Source organism: Macaca mulatta, chromosome 7 (assembly GCF_049350105.2).
Source record: "Macaca mulatta isolate MMU2019108-1 chromosome 7, T2T-MMU8v2.0, whole genome shotgun sequence".
Taxonomy (NCBI): Eukaryota; Metazoa; Chordata; class Mammalia; order Primates; family Cercopithecidae; genus Macaca; species Macaca mulatta.
The window spans coordinates 79,012,216-79,037,122 of record NC_133412.1 but is presented as its reverse complement, the minus strand read 5'-3'; the positions used below and the strand labels follow the sequence as shown (position 1 = coordinate 79,037,122).

At 48.6% G+C, this 24,907-nt stretch overlaps 2 protein-coding genes across 4 annotated transcripts in view; one reads left to right on the top strand and one right to left on the bottom strand.

Annotated features, from left to right (window-relative positions):
- The first annotated feature begins 5,461 nt into the window (after positions 1-5,461).
- Positions 5,462-17,397, top strand: RLBP1 (retinaldehyde binding protein 1). Of its 2 annotated transcripts, none has more exons than XM_077940310.1 (9): positions 5,462-5,741; positions 7,451-7,573; positions 8,229-8,340; positions 8,604-8,732; positions 9,974-10,178; positions 12,065-12,243; positions 15,372-15,530; positions 16,464-16,574; positions 16,833-17,397. In XM_077940310.1, the coding sequence occupies exons 3-9, from the start codon at positions 8,329-8,331 to the stop codon at positions 16,989-16,991; spliced, it is 954 nt and encodes a 317-aa protein (XP_077796436.1). In that variant the 5' UTR covers positions 5,462-5,741; positions 7,451-7,573; positions 8,229-8,328; the 3' UTR covers positions 16,992-17,397. The 2 variants fall into 2 exon arrangements, with proteins under 2 accessions (XP_077796436.1, XP_001091538.4); XM_001091538.5 differs by having other exon boundaries at positions 5,502-5,741; positions 7,451-7,514.
- Positions 17,398-20,725: 3,328 nt separating this feature from the next.
- The window catches only part of ABHD2 (abhydrolase domain containing 2, acylglycerol lipase), a 122,678-nt gene continuing 118,496 nt past the window's right edge, over positions 20,726-24,907 (bottom strand). For both annotated transcript variants that reach the window (XR_013395115.1, XR_013395116.1), the window contains exon 12: positions 20,726-20,912. The gene's annotated coding sequence lies outside the window, so the exon portion shown is untranslated. The remainder of the gene's footprint in view (positions 20,913-24,907) is intronic.

Below are 24,907 nucleotides of genomic sequence, written 5' to 3'. Positions count from 1 at the left end.
GAGCCATCCCTGCCTTCAGCCAGGCAGAGGGCAGCAGGCCAGGGAGCCCACGGTTGTCTGCCAGTGTTGCCAGCACAGGTGTCTGGGCCAATGAGTTAAACTGATTGGGAAGTGAGGAGGGAAGATTAGAGGCACTAGAAGGGCTGTGAGCAGAAGATAATGCTGCAGAAAGCTCTGCTCCCCCAGAATGACCTCATAGCCTGCTAGTATCCCAAAAAGCTCTGTGCAGCCCACTCCTGTCAGGGCTGGGCCATTAACTCAAAAGTGTTCCTGGTGCACAGGAATGTTCTTTGTGACGGAGTCTATCACCCAGCATTGACAGAGCCTCTTCTGAGCCCTCATGGTTCCTTCCCACGGGGCGGCCTGGGCTCTCATTCTCATAATCTCCAAGGAGACTTGCACTCTGTGAAGTACCTGGGAAAAAAACCATCATCCCATCTGTATTCGTTTGCTATGGCTGCCATCACAAAGTACCATAGACCTGGTGGCTTAAACAACAGAAATTCATTTTCTCACAGTTCTAGAAGCCGGAAGTCTGAGATCAAGGAGTTGGCAGAATCAGTTTCCTCTGCGACCTATCTCCTTTCTTTGTAGGTGGCGTTCTCTCCCTGTGTCTTCCCATGGTCTTCCCACTGTAACTGTCTGTGTCCAAATTTCCTCTTCTTATAAGGATACCAACCATATTGAATTAGGGCTCACACTAATGACCTCATTTTAACTTAATTGCCTCTTTAAAAGCACAATCTGTAAATAACAGTCACATTCGGAAGCCCTGGGGGTTATGGCTTCCACATATGGATTGGGTGGGTGGGGAGTGGACGGATGCAGTTTGGCCCATGTGGCATCTTACAGGTGAAACAACTGAGGCCTAAGAGGGTCAGTGGCTCGTACTGGTCAGGGCCAGACCTAGAATCAGGACAGGACACCCTCCCTCCCTGCCTTCACTCACATCCCAGCCTCCACTTGCCTGTCCCAGAGAGGAAGAGGATGGTGGGTGAGAGCGGTCATCAGTCTGACTCCCCACCAAACCTCCCAGCTGGTGGAAGTGACAGGTCAGGCAAGCCACTGTGTTGGGCACAGCCAGGAACAGCAGAAGGGCAGACATTCTCTAGGGCAGTGCTTTTCAAACTTTTATATGCATAGGAATTATTATACCTGGTGAACTCCATTAAAATTATTTTTTATTTAAATTTTTTTGGGGTCGGGGTCTCACTGTGTTGCCCAGGCTGGAGTGTAGTGGCTGTTCACAGGTACAATCATAGCTTACTACAGCCTTGAATTCCTGGAGTCAAGAAATCCTCCTTCCTCACCCTCCCCATTAGCTGAGACTACAGAGCTATGCCACCATTCTGGCTAAAAAATAAGTAATTTTAAGTAATTAAGTTAAAATGAGGTCATTAGGGTGGGCCCTAATCCAATCCAGGCTCTGACTTGGCCTCTCTGGGGAAGGGCATGAGACTCTCCATTTCCCACAGGCTCCCAGGTAATGCCAGTGCTGCTGGTTTCTAGACCACACTGAGCAGTAGCAAGGTTTAGACCAGCACACTCCATGAGAAATAGATGTTATTCTAAATTTTCTAATATCACATCAAAAAAAGTAAAAACAAACAGGTGGGCCAGGTGCCTTGGCTCAGGCCTGTAATCCCAACACTTTGGGAAGCCAAGGTAAGAGGACAGCTTGAGACCAAGAGTTTGAGTTGGGCAATATAGTGAGACCCCATTTCTACAAAAAAATAATTTTAAAAATTAGTTGAGGCCGGGCGTGGTGGCTCATGCCTGTAATCCCAGCACTTTGGGAGGCTGAGACGGGCGGCTCACTTGAGGTCAGGAGTTCGAGACCAGCCTGGCCAACATGTTATAACCCTGTCTCTACCAAAAATATATACAAAAATTAGCCAGGCATGGTGGTGCCCACCTGTAGTCCCAGCTACTTGAGAGGCTGAGGCAGGAGAATTGCTTGAACCCAGGAGGTGGAGGCTGCAGTGAGCTGAGATCACATCACTGCACTCCAGCCTGGGTGACAGAGCAAGACTCCATCTCAAAAAAAAAACAAAAAAAAAAACAAAAAAAAAAAACAATTAGTTGGGCAGGTTAGCACTTGCTTATAGTCCTAGCTACTCAAGGGGCTGAGGCAGGAGAATTGCCTGAATTGAGTAGTTGGGAGTTGGAGGTTGCAGTGACCTATGATCATACCAGTGTACTCCAGGCTGGGCGACAGAGAGAGAGCCTACCCCTAAAAAAAAGAAACAGGACTAGGCGCGGTGGCTCACATCTGTAATCCCAGTAATTTGGGAGGCCAAGGTGGGATGATCGCTTGAGTCCAGAAGTTTGAGACCAGCCTGGGCAACGGAGTAAGACCTTGTCTTTACAAAAAACAAACAAACAAACAAAATGGCCGGGCATGGTGGCTCCTGTCTGTAATCCCAGCACTTTGGGAGGCTGAGGCAGGTGGATCACCTGAGGTCAGGAGTTCGAAACCAGCCCAGCCAACATGGTGAAACCCTATCTCTACTAAAAATACAAAAAAAAAAAATAGCTGGGTGTGGTGGTGGGCACCTATAATCCCAGCTACTCAGGAGGCTGAGACAGAAGGATTGCTTGAACCCGGGAGGCAGAGGTTGCAGTGAGCTGAGATTGCGCCACTGCACTCCTGCCTGGGTGACAGAGTGAGATTCTGTCCCCCCCCAAAAAAAAAAAAAATTAGTCAAATGTAGTGGTGCACTCCTGTGGTTTCAGCTACTTAGGAGGTTGAGGTAGGAAGATGGCTTGAGCTAGGGAGATCGAGGTTGCAGTGAGCCATAATCATGCCACTGCACTCTAGCCAGGGTGAGAGAACAAAACCCAGTCTCAAAAAAAAGAAACAGACAAAATTAGCTCCTGTGTGTGTATGGGTATCTTTTTTTTTTTTTTTCAGAGGGAGTCTCACTCCATCACCCAGACTGGAGTGTAGTTGTGTGATCTCAGCTCACTGCAACCTTTACCTCCGAGGTTCAAGTGATCCTCCTACCTCAGCCTCCCGAATAGATGGGATTACAGGTGCCTGCCACCATGCCCAGCTAATTTTTGCTTTTTTTGCAAGGACAAGGTTTCACCATGTTGGCCAGGCTGGTCTCAAACTCCTGACCTCAAGGGATCCTCCCGCCTTGGCCTCCCAAAGTGCTGGGATTACAAACTCTAATATATTTTTAACCCAATATATCACAAACATGATCATGATAATTTCAGAACATTAAGCCTTATAAGAACTGTTGCCGGGCGCGGTGGCTCAAGCCTGTAATCCCAGCACTTTGGGAGGCCGAGACGGGCGGATCACGAGGTCAGGAGATCGAGACCATCCTGGCGAACACCGTGAAACCCCGTCTCTACTAAAAAATACAAAAAACTAGCCGGGCGCGGTGGCGGGCGCCTGTAGTCCCAGCTACTCGGGAGGCTGAGGCAGGAGAATGGCGTAAACCCGGGAGGCGGAGCTTGCTGTGAGCTGAGATCCAGCCACTGCACTCCAGCCCGGGCTACAGAGCGAGACTCCGTCTCAAAAAAAAAAAAAAAAAAAGAAGTGTTAATGAGATATTTTACATTATTTTGTTTGTACTAAGTCTTTAGGTACTTTATAGCACATCTCACTTGGGAATCTAAATTCTTATGAGAAATACTTCATCACAAAATTTACAGTTGAAAAAAATAGGATCACACATCTAAGTTGTTCTAAACCTACTTACAAGTTTTCAAAAAACTGAATCCAGTATTAGTTTTTAAATTTACATTTAAGTTAATTAAAATCAAATAAATTTAAAAATGTGAGACTGGGCACAATGACTCACGCCTGTAATCCCAGCACTTTGGGAGGCCAAGTCGGTGTAATCACTTGAACTCAGGAGTTTGAGACCAGCCTGGCCAACATGTGAAACCCCATCTCTACTAAAAATACAAAAATTAGCCGGACGTGGTGGTGCGCGCCTGTAATCCCAGCTCCTTGGGAGGCTGAGGCACAAGAATCACTTGTACCTGGGAGGCAGAGGTTGCAATAAGCTGAGATTGCACCACTGCACTCCAGCCTGGGCAACGTAGTGAGACTCTGTCCCCTGCCAGCCCCCACCAAAAATTTAGTTCTTGGGTCGTATTACCCCATTAAAAAAATTTTTTTTATAGTGAGACCCAATCTCTAGCATTACCCCATTGCAAATGATGAAAAGCTACATGTGGCTAGTGGCTACTGTATAAGACAGCACAGGACTAGACCACCAGGAAGAAGAATGACATAAATGAAGGATCCCCAGCTCCACAGAGGACTTGGGACAGAAACAGCACAAGACCCAGAGAGCAGCCAGAGTAGGAGCCCAGGGAAAGAGCTGTTGGAAACAAAGAGCTCAAGGTGACTGAAGTGTACCCCAAGATCTAAGCACCAGGCATTGTAGCCTGCTTTGGAGGAAGGGCTCGGCAGGAAATGGGGAGGTGTGAAGAAATCCCAAACCTGTCAAAGTAGGAATGGGTGGAAAAGCAAGAACTATGTCCAGGGAAAATAAAAAAGCACTTCTGGGGTTGAATTCTGGAGAGTGACCTGTGCAGGGGAGTTTGACCTTGTCCTGGGCACCTCTAGGAGGCAAAATTAGGACCAAGGGTGGTTATTACAGGAAGCTGCTTGGGGCTCAAACCAACACTGAGTTTTTAAACAAGGAGAGTCCTCAGTAATGGAAACAGGGAGCTTCCTGCCCTTGGAATCCTAGATGGAAAAATGTTCTACAGGAATCACCTCCTCCTCATCCAGTGGAATAGCGAAACAGAGGCTGGGCAGGTACCCGTTGAGAGGCTGCAGAGGGGTTTCTTCCTGTATAAAGGGTTGAATAATACGTTCCCTCCAGTTAGGTGCCTATTGATTCTGTATTCGGAGTAACTGACCTTTCCAGAGGACTTATTAAGTGTCAAGCAGCTAAACCCCTGAAATAAGCACTTTACTGCCATTTCATCCACACTAAAGTCATGAGCCTGGTCCTCTAGTTTTCTCCACTTCTTAGAGGAGGAGACTGAGCCACTGAGTTTTGAAGTCACGTCTTATGGCCAGAAGATGCTCCAGCGAGGCTTTATAAGTGGGCAGTCTGGTTCCGAGGCATGCCATTCGCTGCACCACACTGCCCAGAAGGAGGCTCGGCCTGTCTTATCCTCTCCCTGCTTGGCCTTAACCAGCCACATTTCCCAACTGATCCCACTCACTGCAGAGGTGAAAACTACCATGCCAGGTCCTGCTGACTGGGAGAGGGGTGGGCAATAGGCCTGGATTTGCTGGAGCTTCCACTGTAGATGTAATCACATGTACAATTTCCCTTCACCTCTTGTTACCCTGGGGCGGGGGGAGGAGGGGTGCTCTCTCAGCAACCCCACCCTGGGATCTTGAGGAGAAAGAGGGCAGGGAAAAGAGGGAATGGGACTGGCCCAGATCCCAGCCCCACGACCGGGCTTCCACATGGCTGAGCAGGAACTCCAGAGCAGCCGCACACAAAAGAGGGCTTTGATGCGCCTCCAGCCAGGCCCAGGCCTCTCCCCTCTCCCATCTCTCTCCGGGTCTTCCTTTGCCCCACTCTGGGCCTCCTGTGAGCCCGATTTAACGGAAACTGTGGGCGGTGAGAAGTTCCTCATGACACACTAATCCCAACCTGCTGACTGGACCACGCCTCCAGCAGAGGCAACCTCTAGAGCTCCAGGACATTCAGGTACCAGGTGGCCCCAAGGAGGAGCTGCCGACCTGGCAGGTAAGTCAATACCTGGGGCCTGCCTGGGCCAGGGAGCCCAGGACTGGGGTGAGGACTCAGGGGAGCAGGGAGACCACATCCCAAGCTGCCTGTAAAACCGAAACCACCTGGCCATTCTTCAGGTTGAGCCAGACCAATTTGATGGCAGATTTAGCAAATAAAAATACGGGACACCCAGTTAAATGTGAATTTCAGATGAACAGCAAATACATTTTTAGTATTAAAAAAGTTCACATGTAGGCCAGGTGCAGTGGCTCACGCCTGTAATCCCAGCACTTTGGGAGGCCAAGGCAGGCAGAACACCTGAGATCAGGAGTTCAAGACCAGCCTGGCCAACATGGACAAACACTGTCTCTACTAAAAATACAAAAAATTAGCTAGGCATGGTGGTGGGCACCTGTAGTTCCAGCTACTCAGGAGGCTAAGGCAGGAGAATCGCTTGAACCTGGGAGGCAGAGGTTGCAGTGAGCTGAGATCGCACCATTGCATTCCAGCCTGGGCAACAAGAGCGAAACTCTATCTCAGAAAAACAAACAAACAACAACAACAACAAAAAGTTCACATTTAACTGGGCATTCTGTATTTTCATTGGCAACCTGAGATGGCAGGGAACAGCACTGGCACGGTGCGAGGGATAAGCATTTTTTCATTGTGTACAGCTTGTAAATCAGTATTTTTAAAACTCAAAGTTAACAGCTTGGGCATATTTAGAAAAGAGTTCCTGGACGGACTTGAACCCTGTATTCCTAAGATCTCGGATCTCGTTCTGATGGTCTGCACAACTGGCTGGGGGTGTCCAGTCACAGTCCCTTTTGTCTGGACTCCCCAGGGCAGTTCTGTCAGCCTCTCCATTTCCATTCCTGTTCCAGCAAAACCCAACTGATAGCACAGCAGCATTTCAGTTTGTCTATCTCTGTGCCCACTTATCTGGACATCTACCAGCCAGAAAGATGGCTTAGATTTGGTTCCTGTGGGTGGATTATGGCCCCCAGAACTTCCCTGTGCTTGCTGGGGCTGTGGAGTGGAAGGAGCAGGAAATGGGGGACCCTCAGATACACTTTGGGGGTCCTCCAAGTCTCTTTGTGCAAGTTAGGGTAATGATCAATAAGTAGCTAAGAAAGAGAAGGGGAACTATGTTTTAGAACAGGACACTGTGCCAGGAGCATTGCAGAAATTATATGGTTTTCATGACAGTTCTTTTTGGTAGGTACTGTTATTATCCTCACTTTGCAGATGAGGAAACTGAGACCCAGAAAGGTTAAATAACTTGCTAGAGTCACACAAGTTGTAACTGACAAAGCCTGATTCAAACCCAGGTCTCCCTAACCTTAAAGGTTTCTATGATGCCAGCTCTCCTAGGAAGTTTGCCTGCAGATGTCTTGGCTCTAGGTGTCAAAAAAAGACTTGGTGTCAGGCAGGCACAGGTTCAAGTCCCAGCTCTGTCACTTACCAATTGTGACTAGCTGATTGAACTGACCATGGAACCTGGTCACAGGTAGGAGCAGGATGGTGAAAGGTTCCTGAAGGCACTTAGGCAGGACATTTAGGCAGGAGAGAAAACCTGGAAACAGAAGAGCTGTCTCCAGAAATACCCACTGGGGAAGCAGGTTGTCATGTGGGCCATGAATGGGATCTGTTCTGGTAACCAAGCATTACTTATGTGTCCATTATTTAACTACATCTCATCACCCTTCCATCCCACTTTACAGGGAACAACCAAGACTGAGGTTAAATCACACAGCCTGCAAGTGGAAGAGAAGAACTTGAACCCAGGTCCGACTTTTGCGCCACAGCAGGCTGCCTCTTGGTGCTGACAGGAAGTCACAACTTGGGTCTGAGTCCTGATCCCTGGCTATTTTTTGGCTGTGTTACCTTGGACAAGTCACTTATTCCCCTCCTCTGTTTCCTCCTATGTAAAATGGGAATAATAATGATGACCCTGGGTCTGAGAGAGTGGATTTGAAAGTACTTAGTGCATCACAAAGCACAGAACACACTTCCAGTTTCATGGTTACGTACTTACGTAACTGGTCATCACCCATCTTGAGAACGAATGCACTGGGGAAAGGGCCATCCACTAGGCTGTGAAGTTTCTGAGGGACCCCTTTGGGCTGGAGAAGGATGGCCACAGGAGAGAGGAGAGATTGCCTTATCCTGCAGTGATCGTGTCATTGAGAATAGAGCCAGACTTTTTTTCCTGGCAGGGCCAACTTGTAACATCTGAGGACTGAGCTATTTGTGTCTGTGCCTTGTCCAAACAGTGTTTCCCAAAGTGTAGCCCAAGAGCTATCTCCCTCAGAGCCACCAGGAAGTGTTTTAAATTGCAGGTTCCTAGGTCCCAGCCTGCACCTTCAGAGCCAGAATCATGGAAGCTGGGGCCCAGACACCTGCATTTCTAACAAATGCCTTGGGTGATTCTGATGCATTTGAAAGTTTGAGATCCACTATTCTGAGACAATAACAAAATGGTTTTTCTAACCCCTGCAGCCCTGACTTCCTATCCTAGGGAAGGGGCTGACTGGAGAGGCCAGGACAGAGAAAGCAGATCCCTTCTTTTTCCAAGGACTCTGTGTCTTCCAGAGGCAATATGTCAGAAGGGGTAAGTACCGTGTCCTCCAGGGCTCCCCTCCACCCACCTTCCCTCTCTTCCCTCTCCCTCCCTCCTCACTTCTCTATCTTCTGCTCTGCCCAGGAATATAGGCACACACTCCTATAACCTCTGTGTGGGTCCTGACCCCCACAAAAGGAGAAGGCTTAACAATGACCTTGGGAAAAAAAAATTAAATGTCTGAACAGGCCCATTCCCATGGCTGGCTCAGGCTGATGGGGTTGGCTGTTCCTGTTTTTCCTTTCTTTGCCCAGGTGGGCACGTTCCGCATGGTACCTGAAGAGGAACAGGAGCTCCGTGCCCAACTGGAGCAGCTCACAACCAAGGACCATGGACCTGTCTTTGGCCCGTGCAGCCAGCTGCCCCGCCACACCTTGCAGAAGGTGAGGTGGCTGACAGTGCGGGGAGGAGCAGCCTAGGGAGGCAACATGAGGGGAACATGACCGCATTCTCTGTTCTGTGAAAGGATCTAGCCCTGGCACTCCAGATCATCCTGGACCTGATAGACTGGCCTGTTCTAGGGTCCTTCCTGGTGGTCACGGCTATGGCAGCAACTGGGTTGACCAGACACCCAGCCAGGCCAGCCCAACCCAATACTACAGCCCAGAGCCTTGGAACTAGGGCCCTCTAAACTAGACTCAATATGACGAGCATTGGTTTGGAAATGGCCCCGGGGAGCAAGCATCCAAATGCTGCCCCTGCTAGACAGGCAAGAGACGTGAGTTCCAGAACCAGACCTACTTTCAGCTTGCTGTGTGACCTTGAGCAGATTGCTTTCCATCTCTGGGTCTTGCCCTCTGTACCTGTGAAAGACGGTTGGCGGACTAGCTCAGAGATGGTCAGACTGTGCTCTGTGGAGGCTGACAGAGCTGTCTTAGGGCTGCCGGGGAGGATGAGAAGTGACTGAACTGAGCCTGGGCTCCCAGCTTCCATCTCTGCTTCCTTGGGCATCTCAAGGGAAAGGTGCTATTAGCTCCTTCACACTTTACTCCCCCTCCTTTCCCTTCCCTCCTCATGCTGTCCAAGGAGAGAGCTGTCTGAGGTGCGGGGAGGAGTTCTGACCCAGCAGAGGGGAGGAATGTGAGGCTCTGGGCAGGCGGCAGGCTGCCATCTGCTGGAGAGCTGTGTTTTTGAAAAAATCAGAATGGAGCCTGGGAGGCAGCAGAGTGAAGTGATGAAAAGAGGAGTCCCAGCTCCACTCCTTTCTCTCTGGGTGACCTTGAGCAAGAATATCTTCACCTTTATGAGCCTCAGTCTGCTCATCTGAGAGATGGGGATAAGAACGCCAACCATGATGGTCTGTGGCAGATTGAAAAACACAATGCATTTAAGGGACTTAGGTTGCTAGGCAAAGGCTTAGTGAGTGTAGGCAGTCATTTTTTGAAACATTTAGACTGTTGGCCATATTCTGCAAATATCCAGGGTGAACAGTTTGACCGAATTCTCTCCACACACAACAATCTCAGGTGTTGCCAGTACAGATGCTGCCCCTGGGGCAGAAGAGCAAGGGCTGCAGCTGCAGACCTCTGGGCCCCCTCAGCTTTGGCAGGAGACTCATCACCTGTGTGTCCTACCCCTCACCCGCATCTAAGTCTAACTTCATGCACACCCCACCCTGTTCCAGGCCAAAGATGAGCTGAATGAGAGAGAGGAGACCCGGGAGGAGGCAGTGCGAGAGCTGCAGGAGATGGTGCAGGCGCAGGCGGCCTCGGGGGAGGAGCTGGCCGTGGCCGTGGCGGAGAGGGTGCAAGAGAAGGACAGCGGCTTCTTCCTGCGCTTCATCCGCGCGCGAAAGTTCAACGTGGGCCGTGCCTATGAGCTGCTCAGAGGTGAGGCCCGCGCTGAAGGGACGGCCCTGAGAGGACGGGAGGCCATGAGGATGGTATCCACTCTCACCCAGGCACTGAAGAGGCCCGCTTCCATACTGTGGGCAAGTCTGTTTCTCTGAGCCTCCATATCCTTACTTGTAAAGTGGGTCAGCTCTGGCAATGAACGAATGAATGAATGAATGAATGAATGAGTGAAGTGTGTCAGGAGCAGATTCCTAGAGGTCAGAGTCCTCTCAACTCTCTCTCAGTCTTGGGATTCAATGAGTAAAATTTGGGTACCCCATTTGGTTGACGAGGGGAGGAGTTTCCACTCCAGAACCCCACCATGAGAATCTAAGCTTTGGCTCTGGAATGCTGCAGGAAGGTGGATAGTGCCTCGCTGAAGGCAGTTACCTAAGCCCCATGTGCAGTGGAACTGAAGATGGTGTCAGACCTGGGAATGAGCCCCGGGGACAGAACTGCCCTGGCACTGCTGGCTGGATGAAGACAGGATGCCTCAAGAAATCATAGGCGGGGTGCGGTGGCTCAGGCCTGTAATCCCAACACTTTGGGAGTCCGAGGAGGGCAGATCATCTGAGGTCGGCAATTCGAGACTAGCCTGACCAACATGGAGAAACCCCACCTCTACTAAAAATATAAAACTAGCCAGGCGTGGTGGTACATGCCTGTAATCTCAGCTACTTGGGAGGCTGAGGCAGGAGAATCACTTGAACCTGGGAGGCGGAGGTTGTGGTGAGCTGAGATCATGCCATTGCACTCTAGCCTGGGCAACAAGAGCAAAACTCCATCTCAAAAAAAAAAAAAAAAAAGGGGGTCCCTCAGGAAATCAAATCTTGGGCACTGGTGGAGGGAAATGGGGTCTGAGCGGACCCTCTGGAGGCTAATTATTTTCCTTTTCTTACTTCTTCCTTCTCCAAATGGTAATTCAGGGCCATGCTATACCAAGAACTGTTTTAGGCCAAGGGATGCAGTGGAGACAAAACAGACAAGAGTTCCCTGCCCTGGTGGGACTTATATTCTAATGGCGGAAACGATATATCCAATACATAAAGTAAAATTATATAGGGTTAAATAATGGTAAGGAATAAGGAAAGAAATTAAGGAGGTGGATATAAAGTCTTGAGGGGTTGAAGTTTTAGATAAAGTGGCCAAGGAAGTCCCAGTGCAAAGGGAATTTTTGAAGAAAAACCTAAAGGAAATGAGATATCTGTGGGGAAGAGCAGCCGGGGCAGAGGGAACAGCAAAGACAAGGGCCAGGGGGTGGGAGGTGCCCGGAGTGTTCCAGAGCAGTGAGTAGGTGGATGTGGCGGTCTCTCGGCAGATGTACCCAGCTCCTCTAGGGGCTCAAGTTTGGTGGTGCAGGCCACAGAGGTGGGGAACTGCTCAGGATGGGTAAGGATGGAGTTTGTGGACTGTAGAGGTGCTGCTGGAATCAGGAAGGGCTCTGTGTCCTGCTTGGGGTTTGGATTCTCCTTGGGAGCTTCTCCCCAGCCCTGTGCACACCTCACCACTCAGCTTATCCTGTGCCCTGTGCCTTGTCCCCATGGGGAAGAAAATAACAAGTAATGCTTATCCTCATATTTAGGACTACGCCTCATGTTTGCACAAGCTTATGATGATGTTTACACCTTGAATCATTTGATTGCCACAACAATTTGGTGAGATAGGCCACTATCTAGACTATCTAGAATAGATAGGCCAATATCGAGATCCCATTTTTTGGAGAGGCAATATGGGGCTCAGATAGGTTGAGTAGCCAGCTTGGTCACACATAGGACACATGTGGAAGAGCCAGGCAGGAGGCCAGGTCTCTGAGTCCCACTAGGTGGGATGGGGTAGGGATGGGATGGCTCCCTGAGGGGTTTCCTCTGCTCTCCTTCCTCCAGGCTATGTGAATTTCCGGCTGCAGTACCCTGAGCTCTTTGACAGCCTGTCCCCAGAGGCTGTCCGCTGTACCATTGAAGCTGGCTACCCTGGTGTCCTCTCTAGTCGGGACAAGTATGGCCGAGTGGTCATGCTCTTCAACATTGAGAACTGGCAAAGTCAAGAAATCACCTTCGATGAGGTTAGTGGGGGCTTGCCTGGCTCCCACCCCATGGGTTGGGTTCCCTCCCTCAACCCTGGCCTCTACTGAGCCCTCATTTCTGGTTCCCCAGGAGGCAAGGTCTGTAGAGGGGGAAAGGTGGGCAGCCACCTGCCACCAAGTCCTTTCCAGGCAGGGAGAGAAGTCCTAGGATGTGCCAGGGCAGCGGGAAAACCCAGCAGCTTTGCAGGTGGGGCTTGATGGTCAATAATACATGGCTCTTCCTGGGTATCCCAGCCAAGTGCCAAGCGGGGGTAACAGCTGTGTGCCACGAGCTGGGGGCTGCCCTGCCAAATGCTAAAAGCTGATAGCAACAGAAAGAACAAGGATTAGTGGACTACAGGCTGGAAGAGATTCTGGAAAGCACAGGTTCCAGTCTATTTAGGAGCCCGAGTTCTTTGTGCTTATATATGTACACAATTTTGCTTGTCTGAGCCGTTAAGGGGGCTGCCCCAAGTCAGGGAATTAGGGTTTGTCTTGGGAGAGCTTTGGCATGTGCCACTGAGCCTGAAAAATATTCCTTTAATTTTAAAAAAACCTGCTACAAACGTATTTTATTTTATTTATTTTTGAGATGGAGTCTCGCTGTAGTCACCCAGAATGGAGTGCAGTGGCATGATCTTAGCTCACTGCAACCTCCTCCTCCTGGGTTCAAGCGATTCTCACGCCTCAGCCTTCCAAGTAGCTGGGATTACAGGCGCATGCCACCATGCCCCGCTAATGTTTGTATTTTCAGTAGAGACGTGGTTTCACCATGTTGGCCAGGCTGGTCTCGAACTCCTGAGCTCAAGTGATCTGCCCACCTCGGCCTCCCAAAGTACTGGGATTACAGGCATGAGACACTGCACCCAACCCAAACTAATTTTAGATAATGCTATCTAGTTGTGCCAACACAATTTATTAAAAAGTCCATCTTTTTTCAATGACTTGAAATGCCATCTTTATCATATTTTATATTTTCATATGTACTTGGTCTCTTTCTGGACTTTCTATTCTGTTCCATTGGCCTCTTTATCTATTCATACTCTAATATCATACTGTTTTGATGATAGGGATTTTGTGGCATGTTTGATCTGTTAGGGCTAGTTTTGTCCTTACTGCTTTGCTTTTTGGGGGGCTTTTCTAGCTACTTCTACATGTTCATTTTCCCCTATGATCTATGATTTAGAATTAATTTGTCTAGCTTTAGGAGAAATATTAGGAGTATGTTTTTGGGGATAATATTAAACGTAAATAACAAGCTTGGGGAGAACTGGCTTCTTTCAGAATGTCACATTCTTGGCCAGTTGTCCTATCTACAAATGTGAGATGCCTTCTGTTTTATTCAAGTCAACTTTCGAGTTTTCAGGAGTGTTTTAAAAGTTTCTTCATAAGCTATGATTGTGCCATTGCACTTCAGCTGGGGGGACAGAGAGAGACTCTGTTTCTGAAAAATAAAAAGTTTTTAAAATTTTTTCCTCACAATGTCCTGCACAGTTCTCATTAAATTTGTCTTAGGTATTAATTTTGTTGTCATTGCTAAAAATGGGGCTCCTTCTTCCATTATATCTTCTAGTTGGTTAGTGTTTGTATAAATGAAGGTTATTGTTTTTGTTTTTTAATTGTATATCCCCCTATTTTACTGAACTCTTTTAAAATTTATGTTAGTTTTATAATGGATTCTCTGGGGTTTTCTAAGTATACTATAATACTATCTGTAAGTAGAGGAGATAGTTTTTCTTTTCCCTTTCCACTTCTCATGCCCCTGATTTTTTTTTTTTTTTTTTGGAACAAATTGATTGCATTGGTTAGTACGTTCAACATGGAATTAAATGGTGGCAGAGAAGGTGAAATCCTTATCTAATTCCTGATCTTAGTAAGGATGCCTGTAGTGTTTTCCCATTAAATAAGACACAGGCTGTAGAGCTGAAGCGCACACCTGCGCGTTTTATCTGTGTGTTTTACGGAAGAGACTTAAATATATATTTTTTCTTATTACATAAGTGATATCTACTCATTTTAGAAAATACAAAAAATTGGCTGGGCTCAGTGGCTCATGCCTGTAATCCCAGCACTTTGGGAGGCTGAGGCAGGTGGATTACCTGAGGTCAGGAGTTCGAGACCAGCCTGGCCCACATGGTGAAACCCTGCCTCTACTAAAAATATAAAAATTAGCCGGGCGTGGTGACAGGCACTTGTAATCCCAGCTACTCAGGAGACTGAGGCAGGGGAATCGTCTGAACCCATGAGGCGGAGGTTGCAGTGAGCCGGGATGGCACCACTGCACTCCAGCCTGGGCAACACAGCAAGACTCCACCTCAAAAAAAAAAATTACAAACAAATTTAAATCATTTGCAATTCTACCACCCAGAGAGCTCTACTATTGACATCCTTTCAATCTTTTTATACATCTATGCACACACATACACACATACATGCACACACATTTTTCTTTTTTTTGAAACAGTTTTGACACAGGTTGGAGTGCAGTGGCGTGATCTTGGCTCACTGCAACCTCTGCCTCCCAAGTTCAAGTGATTCTCCTGCCTCAGCCTCCCAAAGTAGCTGGGATTACAGGTGCCTGCCACCACGCTCAGCTAATTTTTTTGTATTTTTAGTTGAGACAGGGTTTCACCATGTTGGCCAGGCTGGTCTTGAATTCTTGACCTCAGATGATCCACCCGCCTCAGCCTGCCAAAGTGCTAGGATTACAGACGTGAGCCACCATGCCCAGCTCACACATTTTTCTTATAATAATGGTATTATATTCTACAATAATACATCATCCACATTTTCCTGTATTATTAGTCTTCTATATTGTTTTTAATTGTTCCAGAGCATTCCATGGCACAAATGTACCATAATTTCACCAGTTCCCATTGTTGGATGTTTAAGTTGTCTCCAATGTTCGCACTATTGTAAGAGTACTGGGATAAACCTTCTGGCCTCTAACCATGGATGTGACATTCAAGCTTATTTTCTTGGTATACATTCGCAGAAGTGGAATGTCCGAGATCAAAGCCTGCAGCAATGAAGAATGAAGAATGTACCAATTAGCTCTCCCCTTAGGACCTCAAGCCTTAATTATTGTTGCGGGTTAGGTCTTACAGCCTGTTCTCTCTGTGCCCAAGATCTTGCAGGCATATTGCTTCATCCTGGAGAAGCTGCTGGAGAATGAGGAAACTCAAATTAATGGATTCTGCATCATTGAGAACTTCAAGGGCTTTACCATGCAGCAGGCTGCTAGTCTCCGCACTTCAGATCTCAGGAAGATGGTGGACATGCTCCAGGTGAGGCTTAGAGCTCTATACCACAGGAGCCTCCCACAGCTGGGGAGGCTGAGAGGCTGGGCCTCCTTTCATGGTGCTTGCAGGGACCTGAGAATTTGGACCACCTCATGCCATAAAGAGCAGTGACAGTCACAGTCCCAACCACAAGCACTTGCATAGTGATTGACAGTTTGCCAAGTATTCACTTTCATTTTTCCATTGACTCCTTGAGAGCATTCTTTCCCTCCTTCCCTGCTTCATTTTTCAAACCTGGAAACGAAGGCTCAGAGATTTAAGTGACATCTCAAGGTCACACAGCAATCAAGTGGCAGAGGCCAGACTTGAACCTGCATCTTCTGACCTGTAATCCCCTGTTGTCTGTCCACATATGTCGCACTGCCTCTCTTTGAATGTGGATTCACCCCGAGAAAGGGATATCACTAGCCCTCTGATAATTCACTCCTATATATGCTGACATGTCAGGAGTCCTTTCTTAGAGCCATCTTGGATCTGCTCTGTGTATTTGGGAAAGGAGGGGTGGGAGGTGGAGGTCGTGGGAGGGGCTGATGGACAATGAGGGATGATAAGAGTGTTCCTGTGGTTTGTAGTAGTTTGCAGTCCCTTCGGCAGGCAAGTGGGTTTGAAACAACTCACCAAAAGGCCAAGAAAGGCTACTTTCATTTCTTGACCTAATTCCTGGTTTTATTTGCATCAGCAGGGAGAGGGTTGGGTCATATGAATCTTGGGGCTTCCTCCCTGCAGTCTGGGCCACAGTAAAGCCAGGGATCCCTAGTTGCTGGCCTGGAAATAGGACCTTCAGTGGGCCCTTCTCCAGGGCAGCCCTGTGATGTTGGACAAGTCTGTTCTATGCCATGAGGAGAGGCAGCAGGGATGAGTGGGAGCCTCAGAGGTCATCAGGGCCATGGGGAATGGGATGTCTGTCTGTCACTGCAGGATTCCTTCCCAGCCCGGTTCAAAGCCATCCACTTCATCCACCAGCCATGGTACTTCACCACGACCTACAATGTGGTCAAGCCCTTCTTGAAGAGCAAGCTGCTTGAGAGGGTGAGTACATGGGCCGCCCAGACAATGAGACAAGAGGGCCGAGGGTGGGGCCCCATCTGAGCCCTCCTCACACTCTACCATGGTCCTGAGCTACGTGGATCCCACTGACACCCAATATGGAGACCTGCGGAGAGGGGTGTCGCCAGGCAAAGATTGCACACGATGGGGCTTTGTCCTCCTGCCCCTTTTCCTTCCTCAACCCTCATCCTTAGGGCACCTCCTCCTGCTCAGCTCTCTCTCTCCCTTGCTTCCCTGCAGGTCTTTGTCCACGGGGAGGACCTCTCTGGTTTCTACCAGGAGATTGATGAGAACATCCTGCCCTCTGACTTTGGGGGCACGCTGCCCAAGTATGATGGCAAAGCTGTTGCTGAGCAGCTCTTTGGCCCCCGGGCCCAAGCTGAGAACACAGCCTTCTGAAAACATCTCCTGCCAGCTGAATTGTAGTTAGAATGCCTGGGCCTCTCCTCAACTGTCCTGGACCCAAGGCTAGGAAAGGGCTGCTTGAGATGACTGTGGTCCCCCCTTAGACTCCCTAAGCCTGAGTGACCTCAGATGTCACCCTGTTCTCAAGGTGGGGGATGGGGAATAAAGGAGGGGGAATTCCTTTGAACAAGAAGAACTGGGGGTAGTTATATTTCCAGCTGCCCTTGAAGCTTTAAGACAGTGATTTTTGTGTGAGGTTGTATTTCGAAGACTCTAATTCGTTTTCTCAGTCATTTCCTTTGTAACAGAGTTTTACGACTTAGAGTCTGTGAAAACAGGCAAGGAGCCTGGGTTAAAATATCCCCCACTCCTAGCAAAAATGCAATAAAAGAAGATAAAAGAGGGAGGACATATGTTCAAATGATTTGGCAAACACAGCAGTCCTGGTGGCCTCTAGGCAGGCGAGGGGCTTTCCACACAGAATTCCAGGGTGGAGGAGGCCTGGAAGTGGCTTCACTCAGGGGTGGCCTGCTCCCCTTGGTGAGGTACAGTCTTGCGTGTGTGGGATGGTCAGGAACTCGGACCTCTTTCCAGGGTGGCAGTCACGTTCCCTCTATCTGTCCGGGAGAGGGGGTCTCTCCAACAAACGCTGTCTCCTGCCGTCCCCTTGCCTGGATGGACGGCTCTACTTAGATTCATAGGTGGCATCTTCTCCGAGCTCACTCAGTCCTCAAGTTATAGAGTTAAAGCTCTCTTTTTGTCTTCACTCTCAAGCACTTTACAGTGATGAACTTACACTTTCCAAATCTGCGGGGTTTTTTTGTTTTGTTTTGTTTTGTTTTGTTTGAGACAGGGTCTCACTTGTCACCCAGGCTGGAGTGCAGTGGTGCTATCATAGTTCACTGCAATCTCAAACTCCTGGGCTCAGGCAAGCCTCCTGCCTCAGCCTGCTGAGTAGCTGGGACTACAGGCACATGCCACTGCACCTAACTAATTTTTTACATTTTTTTTTTTTTTTGGTAGAGATAAGGCTCTGGCTGTACTGCCCAGGCTAGTCTTCAGCTCTTGGCTTCAAGCCATCCTTCTACCTCAGCCTCTCAAAGTGCTGGGATTGTAGTTGTGAGCCACCATGCCTGGCCCAAATCTGCATATTTTGACAAATACAAATGCTTTCCTTCTATGGAGTTGGCTTTCCTCAAGTGCTTGATGATTTTCGGGTGTGTGTTCATTTCTGTAGGTGAGAATCCCTGTTAGATGCCGTTTGCTGAGAGTGCTGTTCCCTCTTGGGGAAGTGCTGGCTTCTTCTGGGCATGCGTCTCCTAAGCACTGACAGATACTTTTTCTAAGATGCTACACTCATTTTCCCACATGGAAGCAGACACTGGCTGGCTAGTGGCAGTAGGTGAGGCCTTGTTGTTCCCACCAAGGTGTCCCAGTCAATCAACCCAAGACTTGTCTGCTCTTGCCTGTAGGGTCACCTCCATTCTTTGTGGGTATGAAGCACCCTAAGTGCTGCACCTACCTTTTGGGGCAGGATATTCCAACCGTTTTCTGGACTATGGATTCAATTCAGTCCTGTCTGCTTTCACACCTTTGGGAATTTCTCTGATCCACTGAGAGTTCTCCTTCTTGCTTTTCAGTGAGGCTGGTGTACATGTTCATGTACATGTCAATGTATATATATGTGTGTGTGGGTATATGCACTTATTCCTTACATACTTTCTTTCACTGCTAGGGTTTGTAGTGTATGCTCATTACCCAAGAAACTGCCTTCTTTATAACATTCACAGTCAACAATCCATGGTCATAAAATCCATGAAAACGAAAATGGTATTTACATAGGACTCCTAGGCTGGAGGAGGAATCATAGCAAATTATTATGGGCAGAAGGGTAGGAGATCAACCAGTGAGGATTTTGTCCCAAAAGTTGAGGCTTCCTTTTTGCAAACCAAATCTCACATGGAACCTTGGTATTTAAACCTAAAAAGGGCAGGCATGTGGCTCATGCCTATAATCTCAGCACTTTGCGGGGCCGAGGCAGGAGGATGGCTTGAACTTGGGAGTTTGAGAACAACCTGGGCAACATGGTGAAACCCACCTCTACAAAAAATACACAAATTAGTTGGGCATGGTGGTGCACGTCTGTAGTCCCCACTACTCAGGAGGCTGAGGTGGGAGGATCACCTGAGCCCAGGAAGTCGAAGCTGCAGTTAGCCATGCACTCCAGCCACTGCACTCCAGCCTGGACAACAGAGGGACACCCTGTATCGACAAAACAAAACACAACACCAACTTAAAAGAGTGAAGCTGCTCTGGTAGAAAGTGCCTCATCCTGAGAGATCGCTTAGGAACATCTGGAGCTAAGAAAGTATTTCAAGTACGAGAACAGTCAATGGTGCTTTGGGGTCCTGTGAGAAAGGAATAGAGACTAGCGTTTGCCAAGGTGGAGGGCACTGGTGACCCACGTGGAGGTGTTGATGGAAGGAGGTGGTGATGAGGCTGAATTAAATAATTAAAAGGAATGGGTATTTTTGGTCAGGCATGGTGGCTCATGCCTGTAATCCCAGCACTTTGGGAGGCCAAGGTGGGCAGATCACTTGAGTTCAGGATTTGAGACCAGCTTGGGCAACATGGTGAAACCCCATCTCTACTAAAAATACAAAAATTAGCCAGGCGTGGTGGCGGGGACCTGTAATCCCAGCTACGTGGGAGGCTGAGGCAAGAGAATCACTTGAACCCAGGAGATGGAGGCTTCAGTGAGCCGAGATCACGCCATTGTACTCCAGCCTGGGCGACAGAGGGAAACTCTGTCTCAAAACCAGCAAACAAACAAAAACAACAACAAAAAAAATTAGCTGAGCTTGGTGGCGGGAACCTGTAATCCCAGCTACTTGGGAGGGTGAGGCAGGAGAATTGCTTGAACCCGGGAGGCAGAGGTTGCAGTGAGCTGAGATCGTGCCACTGTCACTCCTGGGTGACAGAGCGCGACTCCGTCTCAAAAAAGAAAGAAAGAAAAAAAAGAATGGGTATCTTTTACATTTTCATGATATAGTTCTAATTGTTCCTCAAGACCTGGGTCCCAAATCTGAGGGAAACACTGGTTGATCCCTGTCCACTGACTCCCATCTTCCCCCCAGCCCCGAGATGCCAGGTGCCCTCCTGGACACAGCCCAGGCCCACTCTGAATTTGTGGCAGCTCTAAATATATAAATGAAATCAGGCACATGCTGAGCAGAAGACTCTTGGGGCAGCCTTAGCTCCTACTCAAACCCGAATGGGATGCTGGGGTCGTCCCTAAGGTCAGCAGGGCTTGGGCCTTAGCTCAAGGACCCTGTCTGATAAGAAAACTCGGTGGCTTTCTGAGGAAGAAGCTACAGGGTTGGGATCCCGTGAGCCGGTTCTGACTGTGTGCTCGCGCTGCCCCCTGCTGGCCGTGCCCTGACACTGCCCCTCCAGGGACAAACTGGGTAGGAGGGTTAGCTGGGTGGGCTGCGCCAGACCTTGCCCGAGGTGGTTCCACTTGTGGGAAAACGTATTTGAAGACCACCAATGTTAAAATCTGACGTGCTCAGCCTCACAAAATCCCAGCTGCCTATGTGTGTGATTCCTACAAATGGCCCCCACATTACTCTTTTGAACGCCACCAGCTATGGGAAGAGGAACGACAAAATATGAATTTTATGACAACTATTTGGTGCCCATAACAACTTCCTTTCTGGCGACATCTGTTTTTTTTGTTTGTTTGTTTTTGTTTGTTTTTTCTTTTTTTTTTTTTTTTTTTTTTTTTTTTTTTTTTTTTTTGAGACGGAGTTTTGCTCTTGTTGCCCAGGCTGGAGTGCAATGGTGAGATCTCAGCTTACCACAACCTCCATCTCCTGGGTTCAAGCGATTCTCCTGCCTCAGTCTCCCAAATAGCTGGGATTACAGGCATGCGCCACCATGCCCAGCTAATTTTGTATTTTTAGTAGAGACAGGGTTTCTCCGTGTTGGTCAGGCTGGTCTCAAACTCCTGACCTTAGGTGATCCTCCCGCCTCAGCCTCCCAAAGTGCTGGGATTACTGGCATGAGCCACCACGCCCAACCCTTTCTGGGGACATCTGGGATGAGGCAGAGATTCTGCCTCATCAAAGTAATTTGAGAGTTGGAAGGTTGCAGCGATGCATTTCTGCCATGCTAATTTGGTCGTTGGGAGAATGCAGACAGCAGAGTCTGGAGGCAATTTCAGCTGTGGGTGGAGGTCTCAGGAAGGAAACTGGCGCCAGCTTCAGAGAGCCTCTCAATGAGATTGGCCACTGCCTCGGGTTTACCCAGGGGAAAGTGGAGGAGTTTAGTGCTGCCTGGGGGCATGGCAAAGCCTTACTGGAAGAAGCATACCTTTCTCTTAATTCAAGCTAGCAGGGAAAGAGGTGAAGTGGACCACTGCTGGTCCTACTTTTTTTTTTTTTTTTTTTTTTTTTTTTTTTTGAGACGGAGTCTCACTCTGTCACCCAGGCTGGAGTGCAGTGGTGTGATCTTGGCTCACTGCAACCTCTGCCTCCCAGCTTAAAGCAATTCTCCTGCCTCAGCCTCCCGAGTAGCTCGGATTACAGGTGCATGCCACCACACCTGGCCAATTTTTGTATTTTTAGTAGAGGCGGGGTTTCACCATGTTGGCCAGGCTGGTCTCGAGCTCCTGACCTCAGGTGATCCATCCTCCTCAGCCTCCCAAAGTGCTGGGATTACAGGTGTGAGCCACCATGCCTGGCCTCTGATCCCACTTTCTGTTGGGGGCTTGGCTCTGGAGTTTAGGAAGCTCAGAAGTGTCAGATCTGGAAGCCTGTGGGATCTCCTGGAGCCTCACTATTCAAAGGGTGGTCCAAGGAGGGCTGGACCTTAGAGCTCCCAAGCTCCAAGGCCATATCTCAGACATGCTGCATCAGAATCTGCATTTTTAACAAGACCCCCAGGGGACTGCACATTAAACAACCAATCAGGCCAGGCACAGTGCCTCACACCTGTAAGCCCAACACTTTGGGAGGCTGAGGCAGGAGGATTGCTTGAAGCCAGGAGTTCAATACCAGCCTGAGCAACACAGCAAGACTCTGTTCCTATAAAAAAAAAATCAGCCAAATGCAGTGTAGTTTTAGCTACTAGAGGCTGAGGCAGGAGGATCTCAAGTCTGGGAGTTCAAAGCTGCCTGAGCCATGATCACACTACTGCTGTCCTATAAATGGGCAACAGAGTGAGACCCTGAGAGAGGAGAGAGAGAGAGAGAGAGAGAGAGAGAGAGAGAGAGAGAGAGAGAGAGAAGGCAATCAATGCCTACAAAACAGTGGTTGTCTACCTCCCTGCAGGTGTCTGAAATGTGCACTGCCTAAACCCTGTATGTTGACATATGGAGGTGAGGATATGGAGGAACCCACTCTAGTAAGTATTCATATCTGTGGGTTTAAAGGCAAACTTTGCACGTGAGCAGAGAACAGAGAAGGCGGCTGCAGGAGCCCTGTGGGAAGACCGCAGCTGATAGGCTAAATGTCCCAGAACTTTTTCTGCTGTGGGGCTGTGCCCGGAAGTTGCCTTGCCAGTAGGCAGGACACGTAGTACACCTTGATTTCTCAAGGTGGCCACATATGAAGAAGGAAGAGACAAAGATAAGGGTTTGAAGGTGCACACAACGTGGCTCTTCAGCACTTCTGAGCCCAGGAATGTTTTTGGAAAGTATAACCAGGCCGGGCTCCACTTTCCTCGAAGTCCATCAGTTAGATACCTTGGTGTGGAGCTGGACCACGTCAGACACTTTTCTAGTAGTTTCTACCTTGGAGATGACGTATGAGTGGCAACCAAACAGATAAAGCCAAAACCACTGTCCAAAGTAACAACGGCACTCTGAAAAATATCATCTGAACCTCTCAATTATCCTGAGGTAGGCATTTTTAGTATAATTATTCCCATAGGAAAATAAATAAATAAATAAATAAATAAATAAATAAATAAATAGAGGTTAAATTCTGCTTAGGATCAAAGAGCTAGAAATGGCGAGGATGGGACCCTGACCCAGCACCTCTGGCTCCAAATCTCTTTGGCTCTGTTACCACTCATGCTTTGTCTCCAATGTTTGTTTTATTTATTTCTGGGGGTGGGAGAGGTGCAGGTAGGAGAAGGGAGAAGAAACAATGAAATGAGAATTTCATATATTTCAGGTTAATTTCACCAACTATCATCAGATGATGAGGAAATGACTTTAAGAGGAAACCGGCCGGGCGCGGTGGCTCAAGCCTGTAATCCCAGCACTTTGGGAGGCCGAGACGGGCGAATCACAAGGTCAGGAGATCGAGACCATCCTGGCTAACATGGTAAAACTCCGTCTCTACTAAAAAATATAAAAAACTAGCCGGGCGCCGTGGTGGGCGCCTGTAGTCCCAGCTACTCGGGAGGCTGAGGCAGGAAAATGGCGTAAACCCGGGAGGCGGAGCTTGCAGTGAGCTGAGATCCGGCGACTGCACTCCAGCCTGGGGGACAGAGCAAGACTCCATCTCAAAAAAAAAAAAAGAGGAAACCAGTCGTTAGTAGAGATGCTGGGGTAAATGTGGTAGGCAGCATGAATCAAAAGGAAGGTGTGGGTGACACAAAGCCACATGGAGAGAGGTGTTTAACTTAGCACCTTTGGGGAGGGGTTCACCAGTCCGAGGCCAAATTGCCTGTCATGTCTTTCAACCACTCCGATACAGGGCAGCACTTTCATGGAACTCCCTCTAAAGATACCCAAGAGAGAGGTGAGGAGGGGAGGCTGTCATATGAAGGGCCATCCAGTTAGGTGTTTCATCTTCACCAAGGGAAATTACTCCCCATAGGACTAGAGCAGAGAGGCCTGTTAATGAAAGGTAAAATAAAAAATAGCATCACTGGGGCAGTGAGTGAGGTGTCACTGAACACAAATGCTGTACGGCTGCCTCAGGAGAGGGCAGCTGTGTGCTACTGGTCCTGCCTGACCACACTGGCATGCAGCTGGCACTGACCGGCCTCATGCCCTGGACCTGAAATCTCTTCCATGTAGTCTTTCCATAGGTAGTATTCTTTGCAAGTTGGTTTTCTTGGGCCAAAATAGTCTGGCTATTTTGTGGGGGATATGAATCGAGGGGAAGCTTGCTTACCAGAGAGGGATGAAGTTTGAAATTTGGCACTGGGCATTTTTAGGTCTTGTTAATGCACAACTTCTAAAGCTAACACTCCCCACCCTGCCTAACTTGACAAAGGTTTTGTGTGGCCAAGGAGGGAAGGGAGCTGTGAGTGTCTCTTGGGGTTGGTACAACCCTCCTGGCTGAGCCAGTGCTTGGTCCTGGGAGACCTTAGCTTGGGTTCAGACAGATTCAAGTAAGAAACCACCACCAGCACCCAACCAACCCAATATAATCTTAACTTGGGAAATGTTCACTTAGTCTTTTTTTTTTGAGATGGGAGTTTCACTCTTGTGCCCAGGCTGCAGTGCAGTGGCGCGATCTTGGCTCACCACAACCACCGCCTCCTGAGTTCAAGTGATTCTCCTGCCTCAGCCTCCCGAGTAGCTGGGATTATAGGCATGTGCCACCACGCCCAGCTAATTTTGTATTTTTAGTAGAGACAGGGTTTCTCCATGTTGGTCAGGCTGGTCTTGAACTCCCGACCTCAGGTTCGCCTCAGACCTGCCTCGGTCTCCCAAAGTGCTGGGATTACAGGCGTGAGCCACCGCACCCGGCCTCACCTAGTCTTTTCAAAGAACATTATTGGAAAAGCCTACAAATCACACATGGCAAGCACCATTTACACCTTGCCTTGCATTTTGTCTTCATGATTCACTTTTAAGAAATGATTAAAACACTGAGGCTGGGCATGGTGGCTCACAGCTATAATCCCAACACTTTGGTAGGCCAAGGCGGGAGGACTGTTTGAACTTA